Source organism: Drosophila tropicalis, unplaced genomic scaffold (genome assembly GCF_018151085.1).
Source record: "Drosophila tropicalis isolate 14030-0801.00 unplaced genomic scaffold, ASM1815108v1 contig_47, whole genome shotgun sequence".
NCBI classification, from domain to species: domain Eukaryota; kingdom Metazoa; phylum Arthropoda; class Insecta; order Diptera; family Drosophilidae; genus Drosophila; species Drosophila tropicalis.
In genome coordinates this window covers 53,241-77,535 of record NW_027172936.1, presented here as the reverse complement: position 1 = coordinate 77,535, position 24,295 = coordinate 53,241, and the positions used below count along the sequence as shown (strand labels likewise).

At 38.4% G+C, this 24,295-nt stretch overlaps 1 protein-coding gene across 1 annotated transcript in view; it reads left to right on the top strand.

The window, feature by feature from the left end:
- Window positions 1-3,165: 3,165 nt before the first annotated feature.
- Window positions 3,166-24,295, top strand: part of AGO3 (Argonaute 3) — a 43,611-nt gene continuing 22,481 nt past the window's right edge. Inside the window, exon 1 of the mRNA XM_068287339.1 lies at window positions 3,166-3,556. Within this exon, the coding sequence (XP_068143440.1) occupies window positions 3,169-3,556 (388 nt within the window). The 5' untranslated portion in view covers window positions 3,166-3,168. The remainder of the gene's footprint in view (window positions 3,557-24,295) is intronic.

Sequence of the window (24,295 nt, the reverse complement as noted above, 5' to 3'; positions counted from 1 at the left end):
ACATGATGGCAACCTCCGACCGAAAGCCTGCCCTCTTTAGGGATGCCTCACCGTCGGTGCATGCGTTATTGCCACCTTACATATCATATAGCTCTCATAGGAACGATCGGTGGAAAACAGTGACTATGATCAATTTCTTCGTTAATTCCTATGATTGTAGGCCATTCTTTCGCAAACATAAACCTTTTTAGATAAAACGTTCTTCCACATTGATGGCTAATAGGTAAGGAAAGAGTTACCAAAAAAGTTGCAAGGGTATACAAACTTTGACGCGGTCGAAGTTAGCCCCGGCCCTCTGGTTTCAAATCTGTTTCTCGGTAATGCATTTGCAACGGCCGCTAGTTTGAAATCCACCGCAAGGTAACGAAGTATGCCAGCAAACCTTTTCACTTCAGGCACTGTGCATTTCAATTCTACACCCTTCGGTTGAATGGCATATAAATTCGTGTCCTCACTTATTTTCTGCCACAGTTCATCGGCAAAAAAAAATTACTAAAATATTTGATAGGATTTCTCACGGAATTGATGCATAATTCGCTTTTCCAAGTGGTCTCACTTTCCATGTTTGTAACTGCCACATTTTCAGCTGTGTTATTCAAATTTTGCAAAGTTACTTCTATGATTTCCTCCATGTTTCGATCTTCTTCTTCTTCATTTTCCTCATCAGCTGAATCATCGCAATCAAAGTTGGCAAATTTTTTAATCTCAGCTGGAGTCAGACGTTTTGGGCGCATCCAAGAACCTGTATACAAAAAAAATTTTATTTTTCGAAAATTTCCACAGTAGACTAATGTTGCATATACGCAACATGACATTTACAAAATTATTACAAACTAAATAGTTTTTTCATTAGTGTTTTTTTTTTTAATACTCAATTACCTTTCTTTATCAAGTTGTTGAACTTGGATTTAGGATGAAGTAATTATTTTAATGTTGTGTTTTTGCAAATTTTATTTTTTAACTACGCTTTTGGGAGAATAGCTACAAACTGAACGCGTTAAGCTTACTCAGCACTTGCAGCTATATTTCAGCGAAAGATTCAAAACAAAGAATTTAAAATAACGGTAGTTGTAGGTTTATAAACACAATGTTGCGTATATGCCATATCGGGCATGAGAGGGTTAATGCCTGTACATCGTCTCGGTAGACTTCCCACTGCTTCTCCAAATACGGCGGCAGGTCTCCATCTATCTCAATTCGATTGGTAGCAACACGCCAAAAAAGATTTAGAATCTTACTACTTCTGGTGCTAAGAAAAATTGAAAATTTGACCGACCACAGATATGAATGGAATTAACACTTGTTTTTTTCCAGTGTTTCACAGAGATTGATGGTAGCAAACTTTCAATTAATGAATGCAGCAAACAGCTTTGGTCGATTTTGCCACATTCAAACTGGGCACTACTAGAACGGTTATTAACCAAAGCGCCAGGGTTTACTTCGTCCATGTCAAAATTTGCCTACCCTTATACTATTTCCTTACAAACAGGCTTCAAGGGGAACAAAATCCTTAAAATTTAAGCTGCAACAGTGCTGCTTGTTTTCCAGTTTTTTTTTTTTAATTGTCCGAATTTTAGATTATTGCGTATTGTAATCCAATCCTAATTAAATTTATTGGATGTATGTTTTTTTTTTAGCTTTGTTTTAGCTTTATTGTAACAATAGCTAAGAAAATGAAAAAAGTTATTGGGAATATAAAAGCTCACTTACAAAATTTCAGATCGGTAGGTTTTACGGTCTAGGAGAAGTTTGCGATGATTCAGAAGGATTGATGGGTAAGGAACGCGCAGACGGACGGACAGACAAGGTTATATGAACTCGTCGCGAAGTGCTGATATATTTATACTTTTACAGTTCCTTTAATTCGTTGCACATTTTGAAAGGGTAAAAATAGGTCAGAAGGGATGCTGGTGCTATAAAGCTCCGCCCCCTTTGAAATTGGTATTGAATGCTCCTCTGTATTTCCCTTAGAACAATAGTATCAATTAGCAATCGCTAGTTTGATTAGCAATCGCTAGTTCGGTTGCCAAATTATTAACAACTTACTTGTGTTGAAGTCCGAGCGTAAGAGGGGCTAACTTCGACCTCGCCTATGTTTGTATACCATTGCAAGTTTATTTTGTTAATGTTTCCTTATAAATTCCAGTCAAAGTGGAAAACGTGTTATCTAAAAAGTCTAATGGACGGCCTACGAGCTTAGCAGGCCAACTAACCAAGTTATTGAAAAAAGTCACTGAACGTGACTTTGCCGTTTGTATGGGAGCTGTATGATATAGTAATCCGATTAATATATACAAGTTTTAGAAAACACCAAGAAAAACGCGAAACGCGGTAGCTGTGGCGCCAGCATCAGCAGAGAAAACATCGTTAATGCCTCCATAAAGCTAACTACGAACAACGCGAAAGCCAAGTCCATATGGCATCGAATTGCCTTGAAAACGTTGTTGAAGAATTCAATGGAAGTAGCCCAAGGAAATGGTTTGAAGTTTTCAAGTATAATGAAGATGCATTTGAGCATAACAATTGCGATACATTGTTGACAATATTTTCCTTAGGAACACACATTCTTTTTAGCTCTGGATTTGGAAAATGGTTTTTTCGGTGCCCGTGAAGGAGTCCAGTAAGCCAGGGTGGTCTTTTTGAATTCAATAAGACGCTGTTTGTATTTGTATTCTGCAATTATCCGCACGGTATAAGTTGAAAATAAAATGGAAAAAATGCAAATTTTTATACCCTTGCAGAGGGTATTATACAATTGGTCAGATGTTTGCAACACACAGAAGGAGACGTTTCCGAGCCCATAAAGGTTATCGATATAGCCATGTCCACCCATGTTCACCTACTTTTCGTACAAAACCATATGACATAGTGATCCGATCCTAGGGATTTTCATACTTGATCACAGAAAAAATTTCAACCAAATAGCTTTTAAGATAGCTGAGTAAAACGCATACGCACGGACGGACATGGCTATATCGATTCAGCTTCTCATGCTTATCAACCACTTCACTTCATCCGTCCGCCTTTTTAATACCCTCTGTAAGGGTACAAAAACAACTAATTACTGTTATTCATGGTTCCTGCGTGAAAATTTAAATAACAAAATACAGACCATTTTTTAAAATATATAACTAACCAATTTTTTAAATATAATTATAATTTTAGAGTATGTCCGGAAGAGGAAATTTGCTGTCTTTGTTCACCAATAAAACTGATGCTTCAGTTTTTTCATCATCAAGTGGAGAGCATGCTAAAGACAGTGGCTTAGATGTTGACCAGTCTATTTCCAGTGGAGATTATTTCCGACTAGCGCGGGAGGAGATTGCCAATGAAGTATCAGTAACATTTAAAAATGTTAACGTTTCATTTGGTCGAGGTCGTGCACAACTGCTTGAAAATTTTCAAACTGACGAACAACAATTGGGAATGGAAATACCTAAAGATGTTCCCAAAGCATATTTCAGAAATCAGTTGGACTTTTCACAAAACTCGAAAGATAAGGACCAAATTGAAAAAGCTAATTTGTATTACCCAGACCTGGTACACGGTTGCAAAGGCAAGTATTCTGCTCAGGGGTTGTTGTTGACCCTATCAACAATCTTTTGGTTGCTGGTCTAAAAATTGTATTTCTGCATTCGTATATCAAAAGATCGATATGTTGCCGACCCCAAAAAGTATATATGTATGTTCTTCATCAGCATCAGAAGCTGAGTCAATATAGCCATGTCGGTCCGTCCGTCGGCGAATTTGCGCTTTACTCAGCCATCTTAAGAGCTATTGGAATGAATATTTGAGCTACTTATAACCCTGATAAGATAAAGTATAAAAATCGCCAGGATCGGACCGCTATATCATATCTTTTTTTATTTGTTTTGTCTCAGCTTCAGACAGCTTTTACAACGAATTGCACATTTATTCCTTATAGATATTTAAGAAAAATAGGTGAAGGAAATTTACTAATATGATAGTTTTTAGATAAAACATTAGATCCTGAAATTTATGCCGGCAGCCCTTCCGCCAGCCTACTGCATCATTGCTTGAATCAGCAGAGCACACGCACACACATACAGACGTTACGCTACAAATTACGAATTGCGTACAATTCGCGGCATGCATTAGGTGGTTTTGTCTGTGCATTGATGAATTGAGTTACAGAAATATCAAAGAAGCTAACATCGGCTATGCCGAAGTTTATATACCCTTGCAGTCCTTGGCAATAATAATTTTTCATGTTGACAATTTGTTTTCTGCAGCTCAATTCAACTCTACAATTTTCCACAATCTTCTTCTTCCCTCATTCCCTAAGCAAAGCAATGCACGCAACACATACAGTTTATTGGTTTTTTTCTTATTCTTTTATTGACTAAATAGGTAAAGATATATACAAAAGAAAAAAAATTTCATAAAGGGAGCGAGATCCTGGGGGATGTCCTCGTGGGAATTGCTTCCTAGGGTCGGTTGGTCTCTCTATGACGCTCCAGCTCTCATACGTTCGGATTGTCGAAGATCCCAAATTACGTAAGCTGCAAAGCTGTTAGCAGCTTCCCTTGTTCGTGGGCTGCCAACAATCTCATCTATCAAGTTGTGCATCGTTAATCCGCCTCCTGCAATGTTTTCTAGGCGACTTCTTTGGAATTCATAGCACCGACATCTCAAGAAAATATTGTAACGTGTTTTGCCTTTGTGGAACAAAATAACGCCACCAGTGGCCAAACCGTTGGTTTTAGGTTCGGCAGAATCGCAAAGAAAACAGAGATGATTAGTTTCTTTCTCCTACTATTTGGTCCATGTCAGCGACAGAGTGGGGCTCTGTCCTTTGGTGAGTTTTTAGCCTCTTCGTTACGATTTTGTACGGTCTGCCCCATACATCGTTTTCCGCTTCTACAAGAACGTCATTAAAGTATCTCTTTTTGCTACGGCGAATTGCCAGTTTGAGGTCATTGCGGTTCTGCTCAAACTCTGTGCGGAATCGCTGACTTGATTCCGTTGGTGTCTCCTTCAGAACATACTCGTGGGCTTTTGTGGGCTGAATTTGCTTCTCCACCACAACATTTTAAACATATTATCCGTTTCTGTCAGTTTTATAGGAACTGATAGGAAAACTCTGCCTGTAGGGGGCAGGCGTAAAAAGGTTGTCTTTCTTTCTTATGTAGATCACACACACCTTGCATGATATAACGACCAATCTAACTGGATTCGACAGTTTCGGAATCCAATTTCGTTCTGAGATGAGACGGACCACAAGATGATTTTCCCCTTGCACAGATATCTGATACGTGAAATGCCCCAGCAGTCAAATTGCTTGAATGCTTGAATCACAACTGAGCATCGTCAGTAAATATATTTAAATTGGAAATGATTATTGAAAATGCTGGAGGCACTGATATTTACCACGTCAGTGAATATATTCAAATTCAGAATGACACTGGACACGGACTGAGATTTTTTCTGCTGGAGTCACTGATATTCACCACGGTAATAATCACGCTGAGTGACTTGGATTAACACTTGACTGATCTCACTAGAGTTAACCTCTCCGAAGTAGTCATTTGGAAGTTTCCTACAACTTGGGAAAAAACGGACCACATATGAGTGCACGTCCCAGATTGGAAAACCGGGATTCTGGGTCATTGGTTGGCTCAGATATTGCGACATGGACTTTTAACAGAAAGACAGTTAAGTGCCTAGTGGTGTCGTTTGTGGCCAAGTCTGGCGGTTCCCATTGCCATGGTGGGCCATACCACCACAGCTCATTGTGTAGCAGCTCTTGCGAACTGACTAGGGAGGTCTGATAGGATGTCGTCTGAACAAACATGATTCTATTGAGCGCTACTCGTAGCGCTGAAAATCTTTGCCACTCGATTGGCGATGAATGTCATCCAGGCGCAGGGCGGCCTTTTCAGCCATGACAAAACGACGGCTGAATTCGACATTATCAACTGAAAGCTGTGGTAGAACTGCAGCTGCCAGTTCAGCGGGGACTCGGGCTACCCAGAACTTAGCTGCAAAGAGGTAACTGCAAAATGCATTAACAACTGCTAGCGCGCACGTAAATCGCGCCACAGTGGACGTTGGTGCTCTGATCATAAAAAACCCACGTCAAGGAAGGACTAGTCTTGCCACCTGTAATGTACATAGTTCACTGGGCAAGTAAGTGATCATCCCACCCTACTTCTTGTAGCCAAAGTTCTTGCATAAAATAAAGGAAGACACCATTACGATTGCGGTTTGTTCAGTGTGCGGTTTGTGTCCTGCCAGCAAATCATCGATATACATAAAGGACTTCATAATATCGCTAGCCAACGGAAATTTGGATTGGACATCATTTGCTAGTTGCCGAAATACTCGGATGGCCAAGAATGAAGTACAGTCAATGCCAAACGGGACTGTGTTAAGCTCGTAATCACTAATTTTGGATATAGGGCTCTGTAGTGGCGTTTGAGTTGGACCCACCATAATTTGCCGTTATATTTTCGTGCTGTCGGCATTGAAAACTACCCTTAAAAAAAGGCACTCTCAGACGTGAGATCAGAGTCCAAACGTTGTACACAAAATACCCCTATAATTGGAGGCTTCGGACATCTTTACTTTTTATGAAGAGGAATAATATATGTTTCCTTCCAAATAGAAGTGAAAGCGGAAGATACGACGGAGAGTGTAAATAACTTTTTATTTTTAATTTTTTTTTCTCTCGTCATTGCTTCCGTCGTTGCTCTCCTCATCGCCCCGATCATACCATCAGTGCTATTGTTATACCCTTGCAAAAAGGGTATATTAATTTTGGTCAGAAGTGTGCAACGCATAGAACGAAGCATCTCCGACCATACAAAGTATATATATTCTTGATCAGCACGACGAGACGAGTTCAAATAGCCATGTCCGTCCGTTCGTCCGTCCGTCTGGATCAATGCAAACTCCTCCTAGACAGTCAGATCTACAGAGCTACTGAAATTTTGCATGTAGACTTGTATATACTGCAGGGGTTGTATATCTCGGATACAGCCGGATCGGACCACTATATCATATAGCTCCCATACAAACGCTAAAGTCACGAACAGTGAAACTTAATATTATAGAGATTATTACACCTTTAAACTACTGTGCCAAATTTGATCAAGATCGGGTGACTCTATCATATAGCTCCCATAGGAACGATCGGTCGAAAGCAGTGACTTTTGTAAATAACTTCGTTACTTTTAACGCGATTGCTTTCAAATTAAACATTTGTTTATTTAATATATCTGTTAATGACTGTGCCGAATTTGATGAATATCGGGTGACTATATCATGTAGATTATTGTGTAGTTTTATTATATTAAGTTTATATATAGCTTATGATATTTCTCTTTTACGACTTCTAGTAGGCAACTTAAACAACCTTAGGCAACTTAAACAACTGACGACTTGCAACTTGATTCGACTCACAACTTAACTCTCGACCGACAACTGACGTGTGCGTCTTCTACTACTGACGCTCGACTCCTTTTACTCACATGATGGCAACCTCCGACCGAAAGCCTGTTTTTGTTTCAGCAATGTTATATAATAAATACGAAAATACGTAGCCCTCTCCATTCCATTCGTAGCAACATTTTGACAAAAAGTCGAATCCTAGAAAACCCTCATAAGCAATGCGACCGTCGGGAACAACTATGAACTTCTGTTGCACCTCATCATTGCCAATCTGCACTGCAGCTATAAAAATACCAATCGGTTGTGTTTTCTTGTTTCTCAAGCCATGAAGTTCTGAATAGCATTTCTTCAGATGACATTTTTGATTTTATTGAACGTTGAGAGACATATAATTGATACATCAGAACCCGTGTCAATCAAGCAAAGGATATGGACATCATTAATCGTAATGCCTTTTATGCGCCTCTTGTCCTTGACTATCTGCATGACGTACTGTACTTCGGGGCAATTCTTCGAAATATGCCCGAAAGCATTACACTTGAAGCACTTTATTTTAACTTTGCAATTTTTTCGAACATGCTGAGTCGAGCCACAATTAAAGCAACGATTTATTTTTGCAGTCGACATGTAATTTTGGCCATCACTGTGTCTGACTTACGTTCATAATTGTCGTATTTTTCCTTTAGCTCGTTCTCTGTTTTACACCCATACATATTAAACTTGTATTCATTTTTTATGTCTACGCCATCCACTATGTATCCAATAACTGAGTCCATGTCTACTTTACCAAGCATAGCAATCTTCTTCATATTCAAAACGTAGTCGTGAAAGCTTTCATCTCTTTTCTTCTTTCTCTCCTTTAACTTCTTATGAATTTCTGCGCTTTGCACTGTACGTCGAAATTCTGCTATTATCGCGGCCCTTAACTGGTCGTAAGAACTTGCAAAAGTGGAATCCAAAAACAATTGTGCCGTTTTAGTCATCTTACTTCGTGCCTGCACATACTTATGTTTCTCCGTTAGCTCATACGCGTCTGCATTCTGCTCGAAATTTAGAAACCAATGTTCCACAGGGACGCATTCACCATCGAATTCATGCTTTGGAAAAATTATCTGCTGTAATTTTTGGTTCGCTTCGTGTATTCTGAGTAATTTCGTCCGCCTGTATTTTTAAGTGTTAACAACTGGATAATCTGCTGCAGACTCTGATTGTTCATCTCGTTTATTCCTGAGTCGCACACTTGACCAGAATTTTCGCTGCATTCTATTTTGTTATATATCTGTTCAGGCTGATTTTGTTTAATGGCGTTACTTTTCTGCCGCTGCGACTGTGCTCGATTTTGCACACCGCTATGATGTTGTCTCTCTTCCGCTGCTTCAAAGAATGTAGCTCCCTCTTCGTCGCTCATATTGGCACTTATGCGTTTTTTGGACGACGCAATCTTTCTTAGAATTTCACAAACTTTGCGGCGTTTGGGTTTTAGACCGGGCTGAGCCCCCAAATGTAGATTATTGTGTAGTTTTATTATATTAAGTTTATATATAGCTTAGGATATTTCTATTTTACGACTTCTAGTAGGCAACTTAAACAACTTTAGGCAACTTAAACAACTGACGACTTGCAACTTGATTCGACTCACAACTTAACTCTCGAGCGACAACTGACGACTTCTTCTACTACTGACGCTCGACTCCTTTTTCTCACATGATGGCAACCTCCGACCGAAAGCCTGCCCTCTTTAGGGATGCCTCACCGTCGGTGCATGCGTTATTGCCACCTTACATATCATATAGCTCCCATAGGAACGATCGGTGGAAAACAGTGACTATGATCAATATCTTTGTTATTTCCTATGATTGTAGGCCATTCTTTCGCAAACATAAACCTTTTTAGATAAAACGTTCTTCCACATTGATGGCTAATAGGTAAGGAAAGAGTTACCGAAAAAGTTGCAAGGGTATACCAACTTTGACGCGGTCGAAGTTAGCCCGGCCCTCTGGTTTTATTTTTTTTTTTTTGTTGTTCTCTCTTCTTTGTGCTTGTGCTCAGTAGACTTATTCTTGTGCTAATTTCTTTCAGTAGACTTGTGCTACTATTCGGATCCCACATCCTATTTTTTCTCACATTTAAATTGTATGTTTTTTCCTAGTATTACTGAAGACTGTATTATCTCTAGCTTATAATATACCTGATAATATACCTAGTTGCATACTTAAAATGTGTTTGATTTCCCTATATAAGCCTTTATCTCGGTTATTCTATATATCGAGTGAAACTTGTAGTTTTTCTGATGTTTGGAAGGAGTCTTTTATTATTCCGCTTTTTAAAAAGGGCAACAAATCGGATATTTCTTACTACCGTGGCATAGCCAAACTTTCCGTAATACCTAAGCTGTTTTAAAAAATTATTTCGTCTTCCCTTCAACACCTAACCAGATCCACTTATTCTCCTTGTCAGGATGGCTTAATGAAAGGTCGTTCGTCGCTTACCAACCTTTTAGAATTGACTACCCTTGTACACCACGGCTTCCGTAAAAAGTGTCAAACTGATGTTATTTATGTAAGAATTATTGTGTGTATACAATAATTGTTGTTTATTAAAATTAATAATAGTTAGATAGCAAAATAGTCGGTTGTACAATTTAGAATTAAACGAACTCTGACACAACGAGTTTAAATGACAACTTTAGCGACTTTACGACTTTAACAACTTTAAATAAAACTTAATCAACTTTTTGTACATCTTCTGCTCTCTATCGTTCCTTCCGTCGTTCTCTCTTCTTACTACCGATGATGCCACACTGTCGCACTGCATCCAGGGCTGCCATCTCTCAGCACATATGTACCCATATGACACTACATTTATACCGACTTTAGTAAGGCGTTCGATACGATTGAGCATTCTGGGCAGTCATCTGGGCCCACTGTTATTTACCCTGTTTATTAATGATTTGCCTTAGGCCTTGGCTCATTCACGCGTGCTCATGTTTCCGGATGACGTCAAGATTTGTTATTTTTATAATGATCCTTCTTTCCAACAGTACTTGCAATCAGATCTCGATGCGTTCTGTGATTGGTGCCACGTTAATAAATTACATCTTAATGCCTTAAAGTGCTCTTGGCCGTCAGTAGTCCAAACAACATAGAACCGACAATAACCAAAATCAGGGATAAGCTCAGCTCAAACCCTAAAAAGTTAAAGCTCCTCTGGACACCTGGACATGTACAGGAAACGTACAAGCGGACACAGCAGCAAAATTAGCCACAATATCCCCGTTACATCTGCATAACACCAATAACAAAAAGGACATAAACAAATTAGTTAAATTAAACTCCAAAGCAGCGCTGAAAATAATTTGGGACGAGTACACACATTTCTACAAAAACATAAACCCAAAAAGAGAACCAAAGCACTTACCAATTAAAATAGAAAAAAAAACACGCAATAACATATTCATGATTCCGGCTTGGGCATACAAAACTCACACACGAACATATTTTACACAAAACATCTCCGCCCAATTGCCCATACTGCACCGGAAATAGGCTAACAGTTCAGCACTTCACAAGTCAATGTCAGCACATAATCAATCTTTGCAATTCCCTCAATTATCCTACTCCTAACACCCTAATATCAGATGTTAACCACTGTAATATAGTAAACTTTATAAAATTGACAAATAAGCTCAATATAAGAGAATGAACAAACCATAAGCCTGAAGGCCTTTGTTGCTCTGGTTTTCTCACACTTATTTGTAATCTAGAATTAATTCTTATTTACAATTATACAAATAAAAAAAAAAAAAAAAAATAAATAAAAATGATAAGTGCAAAAAAAACACGTCCGTCCTCTGCAACGAGTGAAAGTTAATGGAAAGGAATAACAAACTATTATTATTTTGTTTTATTCACCCAAAAAATTTTACCTCGAGCCGGCAAAACATACATCTAAAAAAATATACATATAAAAAATAGAAAGCTTTAATTCGATTTTCTGAAGAACAGCATTTTCCAATTCGGTCAGCATTCTAGCGGGAAAAGCACTTAACCGATCGTGGTCAAGTTTTCCACGAAAATTCCACACGTAAATAAGCGTGTCGTGTCGAAAAAAACGCGTCGTCATTACCAGCGGATTCTTTTGACTTTTAAAAGCAAATTAGTGTTTGTTTTGTTCGGACGATCGTGTAACCCAGGATTTTGCTCATCGCAAATCCTTTTTTTTACTAGTCTGTATTTTCTTAATATTTTTCTAATAAGTGCAAAACAAGCAAAATGAATATTTTATATAATTTTTATTCAGAAGATTTAAAAATTTCAATAAAAGGAGCATTGTTGCATCTTGATAAACTCATTTAAGAGAATATTTTGTCAACAGAACAGAAACCAAATCCTTTTTCGGAAAAATCCGTAACAATGTCTGAGGAAATTTATAAAGTGGTGCTTGATATATTAGAAGAACACGATTTTGTGGAAATAAAGGAGCTGTATATTGAGGATACGAGGAATACGTTTCAATACATTAGGCATCCAAACAACGGGAGTACATTCCGCTGGATTACAAAGTAGTTAGCTTGGCCTAATCGCACCCAAATGAGGAAGCCGCCTGAAACGAACTTCGGACATATATCGATGAGAAGAGGGTGTGAAGAATGGTGGATTAGCTCTTGAGAAATATGTTGTAATAAATAAGTGGACACTAAATCGGTTTAAAGAAGCCAGGGATCACCTTCAGCCAACCGCATTCGGCAAAGAAAAATAACACGATTTATGTCGGCGAAAGAGGCCGCTTCGATGGACGATATTTTGACATCGGCGGATAATTTTCGAATTCAATGCCGTGAACTTACCAGTAATTATGCTAAAGAAATGGTCATAAATACTGACAAAGCCGGCGGCAGGTATCAGTCGATATATAATAGAAGTTTAGTTAAAAATGGTACGTTAGCAGTTCAGGAGCAAAAAAAAAAAAGTATGAACAAAGTTAACGCATGCATATACTGCGCAATATGAGATGAAAAATTGCTTTTGGCCCTAACGTCCAACTGCAAAAAGAAAACCGCTTAAAAGAAAAAATTCCAATGTTATTGTGTCATGCTCGAAGTCTGGAAAATTGACTAAGCTTATTTATAAGACATTCTTAAAATGTGCTCTTTTTTGCTTACGTGAAGAGAAAGAAGTTTCTTTTAATTATTGATTCCTGGGGAGCCCAAACTAATCCGTCAATGTATGATAAAATGTTCGTAGACACAAATGATTTAGCAACTTGTGCGCTTTGTGTCAACCATAAGACGTGTATTTTTTCAGACAAGTTAAAACTATAATAAAGCGGTTGCAAAATTCCTCAACGCTAATAGAAGAAAAACAAGAAATTTCATAAAAGGAAGACAAAAATACAACCCCATTCACATTTCTACTTGTCATCCCCGATTTTTAAGGATAAGTTCATGTACAGTGGCGGCAAAAAATTTGAGAAATGAGACAATTTGAGAGTGGCAAGTATTTGCACAAAAGCATTCTTTATAACTAGTTCATGTGTAGAAAAAATTTATGATTTTCTGGTTTTTATGATGTATATCACAACAATAAATGTGAAAGTAGAATATATGTAATTCTATCTGAAATTTTGTGATTTTTTATTTTAATCCGCATTCCTATTTTCATAATAATAATAAATAACAAATGACTTTGTTGTAACCCCTCTCAATAGGGGTAACATAAAAGAAATTAATTGTCAAACGCAAACTGAGGACGATTTCCGCAACATCGAAAAGTACCAAAGTAATGCTAACATCAACTTCTATACCTACCAATTAAAAAGCAGTAAAGGGCTCCAGGTTGTGTTAAAGGGGATCGAGCCATCGGTCCCAATACAAGAAATAGCAGACGCGTTGGCCGAAAAAGGGTTTGCCCGTTGTCAACATCATCAACAGGAACAAAGTCGCACAGCCGCTCTTTAAAATCGAGCTCCAACCAGATGAAAGCGGTCGAAGCCAAATGAAGTGCACCCAATCTACAACCTTCAGCTTCTATTGCACAGAAGAATCACCGTAGAGCAGCCCCATTAGAGATACCAACCACCGCAGTATAAAAAATGCCAGGAATACAACCGCACCTATAACAATTGCAATCTTAGGTCAGTGTGTGTTGGCTGTGGCGAACATCATAAAGATGGCATTTGCACCAAGGACATGCCTGCTACAACCAGTCCTAGTGTATCCTTCGCTAGTGTGCTCCGAACTGGACAGCGGCGAAGCTCATGGCGGGACTGGTATCCTAATCAAAAACCGTATAAAACACTCGTTCCTCAACAGACTTGAAACACAGCAACTACAAGAAACTGCTATAACTGTCCAAACCAGCTGCGGTAACACTACACTGGTTGCCCTGTACTGCCCACCACGCTTCTCAATCTCTGAAAAGGAATTTACCGATTTATCTGCAATCCCTTCACACCAGTTCGGCCTCCGCGAAAAACATGGGATAATTGAACAAGTCAATCGCATAACATCTGAAATACGAACAGCATTCGAACTAAAAGATTACTGTGCGGCTGTCTTTCTCGACGTTGCCCAGGCTTTCGATAGAGTTTGGCTGGAGGGGCTGATGTTCAAAATCCGGCAAAAACTCCCACAGTACACCCACAAACTCATGGAATCTTACCTTTACAATAGGAAATTCGCTGTAAGATGTAATGCTAGCTGCTGTACACTGCAGACTTACCAACGAGTTTAGGACTTACAACGTCCACTTTGCCGATGACACGGCAATCCTCAGCAGATCCAAATGCCCAATACAAGACTCTGCAAAATTAGAGGTACACCTCAAGGTGGTAGAGGAATGGCTAGCAACCTGGCGTATCCGGGTTAACGAGCAGAAAAGCAAACATGTTACATTTACGCTTAACAGAAAAAACTGTCCAGCTCTAATGCTAATCAACGTACCAATTCCTCAAGCCGTGGATGTCACAGCTTAAATTAAAAGAGAGTAGCTTACATTGGATCATCAATGGTCGGTTCCCTCTACGTCTGGAGTATAAAGTCCTTTGTAATAAACCGGTACTTTCCAATAAAATACGTTACTTCCAAATTCATAAACACAGGTATATTCTCCCGCTTCGATGCGGCCGCTTTGATTTTCACAAATATACTAAATACATATATACTAATTAGAACCAAGAGAGAGACAGATAATAATGGATCATAGAGAGAGAGAGAGAGAGAGAGTTATAGTTGTAGGCGTCGATTGCCGCTTAGCATCTCGGTGCTGGTTCCCACATCCCTCCTTTTCTCACGAGCTTAAGCTTTAATCCCTCGGTGGAGTTTTCGTAATCATCTTCTGGTGCTTGCTCCTCGAGTTGTGCGGCTGGTTGTGGAGTTTGATTCCTCGTCACTGTCTGTCTTAAAATAATTCCGTTGGATTGTCTTATTTTCCACTGGATTATTCGGTGCACATATTTGCGTTTGGAATTTCTAATCGCTTCCTTGTCATTTGACTGTGGGTATGGGCGTTTAAGGTTTGTTCTGCATCTGCGTGCAAAGTGACCCACACGAGAGCATCGGTTGCATTTAATCTGGCGTCCTGGGCACATCTGACTATCTTCCTTGTGTCCTGACCGTTCGCACCTCCCACAATCACTCTGATTAATTTTCATTGATTTTATATTAGTGATTTTATTTATGATTTCTGGCAATGACTTCGAGTGCATAAGCTGCGTATGCAACCGTCTGCAATTGGATACCACCCAAATGTAACAATTTTGTTCTTTTCTGAATTACAGATTTGACTTCTTCCACTTGCAGATAAATCTTAAAAGCGCGCAGCCACTTTTCCCATTCATTTTGGAGCAATGCGTTCCCCAAACTTTCACACAGAAAACGTTTTATGACGCTTTCGGTCATTGCGAATAAGCATAGATGTTTGTCTGAAAACAAAAATCAACCATTCATTAAATGCTTCTGTCGAGCAAGTTGCGTTTTATCGAATATTCCCAACACATTTGTTCTATTAATTTTCCATCGGCAGACTGCCACTGACCACTGTCAGATAATATTTTTTTTTTTTTTTCATTTTTTTAATCTCTTATCGGCCTTTAGCCTCTGACCTTTGCCAGATAGTTTTTGTTGTTAAACATCTGTTTAACACCTTATCGGCTTTTCGCCCCTGACCTTTGTCAGATAGTTCTTCTTATTAAACATTTGTTTAATATCTTATCGGTTTCCACCACTGACCTTTGTCAAATACTTCTTTATAATCATTTGTTTAAAATTAAACGGCATGTCGCCTCTGACATTTGTCAGATTTCTTTTCGCTTTCTTCTCTTTTTCCTTTTATTATGAGTGAAAAATGCATTTGACTTTTTTATACCCTTGCAAAAAGGGTATATTAATTTTGGTCAGAAGTGTGCAACGCATAAAACGAAGCATCTTCGACCATACAAAGTATATATATTCTTGATCAGCACGACGAGACGAGTTCAAAAAGTAATGTCCGTCCGTCCGTCCGTCCGTCCGTCTGGATCAACGAAAACTCCTCCTAGACCGTAAGAGCTACAGAGCTAAAATTTTGCACATAGGCTTATATATACTGCAGGCGTTGTATATCTCGGATTCAGCCGGATCGGACCACTATATCATATAGCTCCCATACAAACCGCAAAGTCACGAACAGTGACTTTTCTCAATAACTTCGTTATTTTCTGTGCGTTTATCGTGAAACTTAATATTAGAGAGTTTTTTTGATCAAGATCGGAACGATCGGTCGAAAACAGTGACTTTTGTAAATAACTTCGTTACTTTGCTGAATCCGAGATATACAACGCAGTATATACAAGCCTAGGTGCAAAATATCAGCTCTTTAGCTCTTACGGTCTAGGAGGAGTTTGCGTTGATCCAGACGGACAGACGGACGGACATGGCTAGTTGAACTCGTATCGTCGTGCTGATCAAGAATATATATACTTTGTATGGTCGGAGATGCTTCGTTCTATGCGTTGCACACTTCTGACCAAAATTAATATACCCTTTTTTGCAAGGGTATATTTCTGTTTTCCTTTGTTTTTTTGCTTATTCACTATTTAACTATATTGTTTTTAATTAATTGTTTTTTTTTACCTCGTCACCAATGTAATAACCCGGTACTTTCCAATAAAAAACGTTACTTCCAAATTCATAAACACAGGTATATTCTCCCGCTTCGATGCGGCCGCTTTGATTGTCACAAATATACTAAATACATATATACTAATTAGAACCAAGAGAGAGAGAGATAATAATGGATCATAGAGAGGGAGAGAGAGAGTTAGAGTTGTAGGCGTCGATTGCCGCTTAGCATCTCGGTGCTGGTTCCCACATCCTCCTATACAGCTCCGTACTGAAACCCATCTGGACTTACGGTGCCGTACTATGGAGAAATGCAAGTACCAGCAATGTCGACATTATAGAAAGGGCGCAATCGAACATTTTAAGATCAATCACGTTGGCTCCGTGATACATATGGAACGACAACACTAAAAATAATCCAAATATACCTAGCGTAAAATCTGAAATAGGTAGTCAACAACAGAAGTATTCTGCGAAACAGGATGCACACCTTAATGTTCTTGCCAATTCTCTTACGCGAACTAATAATAGAACTCGTCTTAAAAGAAAAAGAAAAACTAACAAATATAGAGTATACCTTCAAATGACATGGTATTCTACAACATATCCGAAACTCATCCAAATCGTTGGTTCGCATACTGGAAGTTGCCCTTGTAGTTTTTTTTCTTCAGATGTCAGATCACAGCGAATTGGCTGGACATTCGCTTTCGAAGCTGGGCTGTTTCTGAGGGTTTCTCCAAATGTGCACAGAATGTCCTTCAGGACAAAAATTATTTTTTTCTGTTGTATTTGAAGAATGTTGTATAAAGTAAATCGGATTGAAACAGACTAAACTATAGCGCTTCAACAAATTGGAATTTTTTCATTTAATTTTGTTTACGATTAAAACGAAATATAAATAAAGATTAAGTAATAATTAATAAACATAGGTGAAGAAAGTGGAGTATCCCTATGAAATTTACTAATATGATAGAATTGGATATAAAATTTTAGGTCCCGAAATTTGATCAAAAATTGGATAAACAATTTACAGTCAATATAAAGCGGCTCTGCTCAAGCGCTGCTGCTGCCTACTACGTCATTGCTCAAATCAACAGAGCAAATGCATACGCACACAAAAGCAACGTTACATAAACTGTATATGTAGGCGTGCATTGTTTAGCATAGGGAATGATGGAAGAAAAAGAAAAACTTGTAAAAAGAGTAATAATGTTTTGTTTGATGAATTGAGGTTGAGAAAAAGTATTTTTAACATGTAAAAATATTATTGCCAAGGACTGCAAAGGTATATAAACTTTGGCATAGCCGAAGTTAGCTTCATTGACATATTTTTGGTTCGCAGCTGTTAACATTTTCTTCGACTATAAATTGAAGAAACGAACTTGCCTATGTGCAAAGACAAACCTTCTTCTTAGTGTGGTAACTTTCACAACAACAAATTTAAAAATGCACATATAGTCGTAAATCCATTTCTTTTACTAATTAAAAAATATATGGATTGGTGAGGCTCTAGGTTGCAGTAGTGTGGGTGGATGGATGTGTGCTGGGTTACTGGTCCTTTTTGTGGCCCTGGCTATTGAGAGAGTGGCCAGGAAGTTGGAATGAGTCGAGAAGTCGTGTCGTCGTCGAAAAGTTGTCAGCGAAAGAAGTCGAAAAGTCGTCGATGCAAATAAGTTGAAAAACTCAAGTCGTTATGAGTTGAATATTAAACGTTCTATTTAATCAAGTAAACGTTGTATTTAATCAAGTATAATTTGTGAACTCGCTTGATACTATTTGTTTTTGTAAATTGATCTATCTTTAAAACTTTCCATATGTTCATATACAAATAAATGCATTACATTTGATGGCTTGTCCTCGTACTATCAGTTAACATAAAAACAATCTGTGCTTAAGTTGTGAAATGGTTTTGAAAAGTTGCTAAAAATTATTTATGGTTGTGAGTTGCTATTGTTGTAAAATTCACGAGAACAGTTATGAAATTAAAAGAGAGTTTTTGTTGTTATACCCTTGCAAAAAGGGTATATTAATTTTGGTCAGAAGTGTGCAACGCATAAAACGAAGCATCTCTGACCATACAAAGTATATATATTCTTGATCAGCACGACGAGACGAGTTCAAATAGCCATGTCCGTCCGTCCGTCCGTCCGTCCGTCCGTCTGGATCAACGCAAACTCCTCCTAGACCGTAAGAGCTACAGAGCTGAAATTGAGCTCGTCTCGTCGTGCTGATCAAGAATATATATACTTTGTATGGTCGGAGATGCTTCGTTGTATGCGTTGCACACTTCTGAGCAAAATTAATATACCATTTTTGCAAGGGTATAAAAATGCGCGGGCGGCGAAAAGTCGCGACAAAGCGAGACCTTGGAAAAAACTGACGAAATTTAAATATTGGAAGAGAAGCAAGAAATTGCCTGCAGAACAAGGGCCAAAATAGTACGCGAAGCGATGATGCTGGATTTGGCCGAAAAAACAAGAAGAGAATACGAATGAAAATAAAATCGAAATAGAGAACAATACGATGTTGAAAAATTTGTTGCAGTTGCTGGCACTGAAAATCGAAGCTGATGAAGTAAGACACTGACTCGGGCTTTCAAGCAGACTATTTTCTAAAGTGGTACCCAACTATGAGGGACAGGAAATGCCTGTGGAGATGTGGTTCAATAATTTTGAACCAAATCTTGAGGCCTATGGACTAACTATGAAGCAAAATATGTTCAGGAACGATTTAAACGAACGATCCAGTACGCAGTTATGATGATCTTCGTGTCCAGTTGGAAAACGAATTTAGTATAGACGACGTATGAACAGTTAATATACATCAGAAGCTACGTGAGCGTAAAATGCAGAAAGAGGTAACCTTTTGAGAGTACATTTTTCATATGAAGTCATTTGCAGCGGATGGCAATATAGGAAATGGCATGGATCGATGTGCCACAAGCCACAGCGCTTGTCAAAAGCAGGATATAAATTTTATCCCACTGCTGGTGAGAAAACAGGATAATCAGTTAAGTATTTTTAGTGAAATGAAATTAGAAATCGATTCTGATATAGATGTACCCTCAGATTTCGAAAATGATGTGCGAGCAATGAACAACAACTACAAGTCCGTTGGACACCCAACCCTTAAAGAGAGAACATATTTTTAGTGTAACAGATAGATGTACCCTCAGATTTCGAAAAGATGTGCGAGCAGTGATCAACAACTTAAAGAGAGAACATAGAGTGCTGGATGCCACAAAGTTTTTTGCAGTCATGGACTTAGAGAATGCATTTTTTAATATGCCGATTCAAGAAACAAGTTAAATATACATTCGTGACTAAGGAGGGGTTCTTCATATTCAACAAGGTTTCTATAATTCACCTGCAGTATTTATTCGATATGTGACAAATGTTTTTCAACAATTGTTAAATGCTGACGTGATGGATCTGTATATGGACGATATTATAATCTATGCAACGAGCGCAGAAGAATGTCTCAATAAGATGGAGAAAATTTTTGACACAGCAGCAGCGTTTGGACTTAAAATTGGATGGAAGAAGTGTCACCACTTTCTAAAAAATTCTGTTGATTTTTCGGGTCATACGATCTACATCTACGATGGACAAATTAAGTCAGGAGAAGAGAAGATCAACGCTGTCAGCAAGCTTAAAGTAGCAGAAAATATAAAGGCAGTTCAAGTATTCTGGGCTAAACTGGATTTTTTCGCAAGTTTATCAATGGGAATTCTAATATTGCGCAATCATTAACTGATCTGTTGCTTTTAGGATGGATGCGGTTGCTCTCAAGGCTTTTGAAGAATTAAAAAGAACTGTCACCGTCGAACCAGTACTTAAACTATTTGACCGCAATGCCAACAAAGGAATTCTCACAGACGCGTCAAAAAATGGATTTGGATGGAGCTGCATTGTTGCAATCCAGTATGGTTTTGAAGCAAAAAATCTTCTGAAAGTGAGGCTCAACAGCATAGCTATATGCAGTATACCTTGCAACAAATTTAAGGTTGCAACAGATTGCGCAGCATTTAAGCAGATAATAAGCAGAAACGTCGGCACGATTTAAAAAGGTACAAGCCTCCTCATACAATGTCAAACGCTCTGATTGAATTGTTGCAAAACCAAACCTAAGAATATTTTAAATTAAAATGAGATCTTTTAAACAAAACGGTTGGTGGTAATGAAACTTTAATTTTCCCGAAACAAATGGAAAAGCAGATCATGCTGAATCCCCTAATGTTGGTCACTATGCGTTGCAAAAGATGATGCACGCAATTCAGCAGTCTTATTGAATGCCGCATTTAGAGTCAAAAGTGGCCCGCATTATTATGCATCAAATGCATAATCTATAACAAGAAGTGCGGCAAAAAGGTAGGATTGGTGCAGGTGATAGACCATTAGAAACGGTACATGTGGATCATCTTGGGCCATTAGATTCAACTTCAAATCAATATAGGTTAATAACTGCGTCAAATGCATAATCTAAAATAAGAAGTTCGTCAAAAAGAAAGGATTAGAAACGGTACATGTGGATCATTTTGGGCCATTACATGCAACTTCAAAGCATATATTTGTTATGGTCGACGCCGTTACGAAATTTGTTTGGTTATATTCAAAAAGTTGAAAGAGTGGTCTGCTATATTTGGTAACGCTGGCCGAATTATCAGTGACAGAGGATGTGTATTTATAGCTAATGATTTTGGGGAATATATAAAGTCGAACGGAATCCACCATGTTTGGACAACAACGGGCTTTGCAAGAGTACGTGTCAGATTGAACGTGTAAACAGATTTATTATTACGATTATTTCCAAGCGGATCAACCGACTAAATAGTATAAGTATGTGCCAAATGTGCAACGAGCATTAACTCTCAACACCGGAATAGAAAATCTGATTCTTAACTTGTTACAGGAGGAAATAAGCGATAAATTTGATGAAGAGATACAGTTAATGAGAGCTTCTGCCAAACGGGAAATTAACCAGAGGGCCGGGGCTAACTTCGACCGCGTCAAAGTTTGTATACCCTTGCAACTTTTTTGGTAACTCTTTCCTTACCTATTAGCCATCAATGTGGAAGAACGTTTTATATAAAAAGGCTTATGTTTGCGAAAGAATGGCCTACAATCATAGGAAATAACGAAGATATTGATCATAGTCACTTTTTTCCACTGATCGTTCCTATGGGAGCTATATGATATAGTCACCCGATCTTGATCAAATTTGGCACAGTCATTAACAATATTAAACTAACAAATGTTTAATTTGAAAGCAATCGCGTTAAAAGTAACGAAGTTATTCACAAAAGTCACTGTTTACGACCGATCGTTCCTATGGGAGCTATATGATATAGTCATCCGATCTTGATCAAATTTGGCACAGTAGTTTATAGGCGTAATAAACTTTCTAATATTAATATTAATAGTTTCACGATAATAGCACAGAAAACGAAGTTATTGAGAAAAGTCACAGTTCGTGACTTTGGGGTTTGTGGGAGCTATATGATATAGTGGTCCGATCCGGCTGAATCCGAGATATACAACCCCTGCAGTATATACAAGCCTACGTGCAAAATTTCAGCTCTGTAGCTCTTACGGTCTAGGAGGAGTTTGCGTTGATTTAGACGGACATGGCTAGTTGAACTCGTCTCGTCGTGCTGATCAAGAATATTTATACTTTTTATGGTCGGAGATGCTTCGTTCTATGCGTTGCACACTTCTGACCAAAATTAATATACCCTTTTTGCAAGGGTATAAAAAGGGTATCAAATGAAGATGTGAGTGATGCCGGATCGTGGAAGATGAAATGCAACTTTTCATGCGGCAAACAAAGGATAACCTGATGAGTCTGTCCGCTAGTTTTCTTAAACTCTCGCAAGAGGTTAAAGCTGTCGAGTCTCAGTTTAGTAGTTTAACGCTACTGACTGAGTCTCGAAAGCGTAAGAAGGCGGGAGAACAGACTTCTGATTTGTCCTTGTGTTTGCCATGGATCGATGTGACACAAGGTCTGAATAAGGTGAGCCAGAGAGACTACGAGAAAAAGCCTCGTTGCTTTCACTGCGGATCTAGCGAGCATTCAAAAGGAATGCAATGTGACAACAAAATGTTTTCGATGCAATAGCGCAGCGCTTGTCAAAAGCAGTGATCAACAACTTAAAGAGAGAACATAGAGTGCTGCAGGGCTAGTAGCAGAATCAACGATGCAGCAGTTAGTTCACAGATTGTCCCATATGGTGTTGTCTTGCCGTTTCGCACCAAGTCATCTACTGGCTATTAAAGCTTCAGCAGTAAAGCAATTAGTCAACGAATGGCTTAATGCTGTAATCGTTTGCCGATCGTCATCCAATTTAGCAAGCAAGATGGCAGATATTGAATCTGCTTGGATTTTCGAAAGCTAAACAGTATGGTGTTGAAGTATGGGATTCCGGTTCCGATAATTGACGATGTCCTAGAGAAGCTGGATGCCACAAAGTTTTTTGCAGTCATGGACTTAGAGAATGCATTTTTTTACGTGCCGATTCAAGAAACAAGTTAAATATACATTCGTGACTAAGGAGGGGTTCTTCATATTCAACAAGGTTTCTATAATTCACCTGCAGTATTTATTCGATATGTGACAAATGTTTTTTAACAGTTGTTAAATGCTGACGTGATGGATCTGTATATGGACGATATTATAATCTATGCAACGAGCGCAGAAGAATGTCTTAATAAGATGGAGAAAATTTTTGACACAGCAGCAGCGTTTCGAGTTAAAATTGGATGGAAGAAGTGTCACCACTTTCTAAAAAATTCTGTTGATTTTTCGGGTCATACGATCTACATCTACGATGGACAAATTAAGTCAGGAGAAGAGAAGATCAACGCTGTCAGCAAGTTTATAGTAGCAGAAAATATAAAGGCAGTTCAAGTATTCTGGGCTAAACTGGATTTTTTCGCAAGTTTATCAATGGGAATTCTAATATTGCGCAATCATTAACTGATCTGTTGCTTTTAGGATGGATGCGGTTGCTCTCAAGGCTTTTGAAGAATTAAAAAGAACTGTCACCGTCGAACCAGTACTTAAACTATATGACCGCAATGCCAACAAAGGAATTCTCACAGACGCGTCAAAAAATGGATTTGGATGGAGCTACATTGTTGCAATCCAGTATGGTTTTGAAGCAAAAAATCTTCTGAAAGTGAGGCTCAACAGCATAGCTATATGCAGTATACCTTGCAACAAATTTAAGGTTGCAACAGATTGCGCAGCATTTAAGCAGATAATAAGCAGAAACGTCGGCACGATTTAAAAAGGTACAAGCCTCCTCATACAATGTCAAACGCTCTGATTGAATTGTTGCAAAACCAAACCTAAGAATATTTTAAATTAAAATGAGATCTTTTAAACAAAACGGTTGGTGGTAATAAAACTTTAATTTTCCCGAAACAAATGGAAAAGCAGATCATGTTGAATCCCCTAATGTTGGTCACTATGCGTTGCAAAAGATGATGCACGCAATTCAGCAGTCTTATTGAATGCCGCATTTAGAGTCAAAAGTGGCCCGCATTATTATGCATCAAATGCATAATCTATAACAAGAAGTGCGGCAAAAAGGTAGGATTGGTGCAGGTGATAGACCATTAGAAACGGTACATGTGGATCATCTTGGGCCATTAGATTCAACTTCAAATCAATATAGGTTAATAACTGCGTCAAATGCATAATCTAAAATAAGAAGTTCGTCAAAAAGAAAGGATTAGAAACGGTACATGTGGATCATTTTGGGCCATTACATGCAACTTCAAA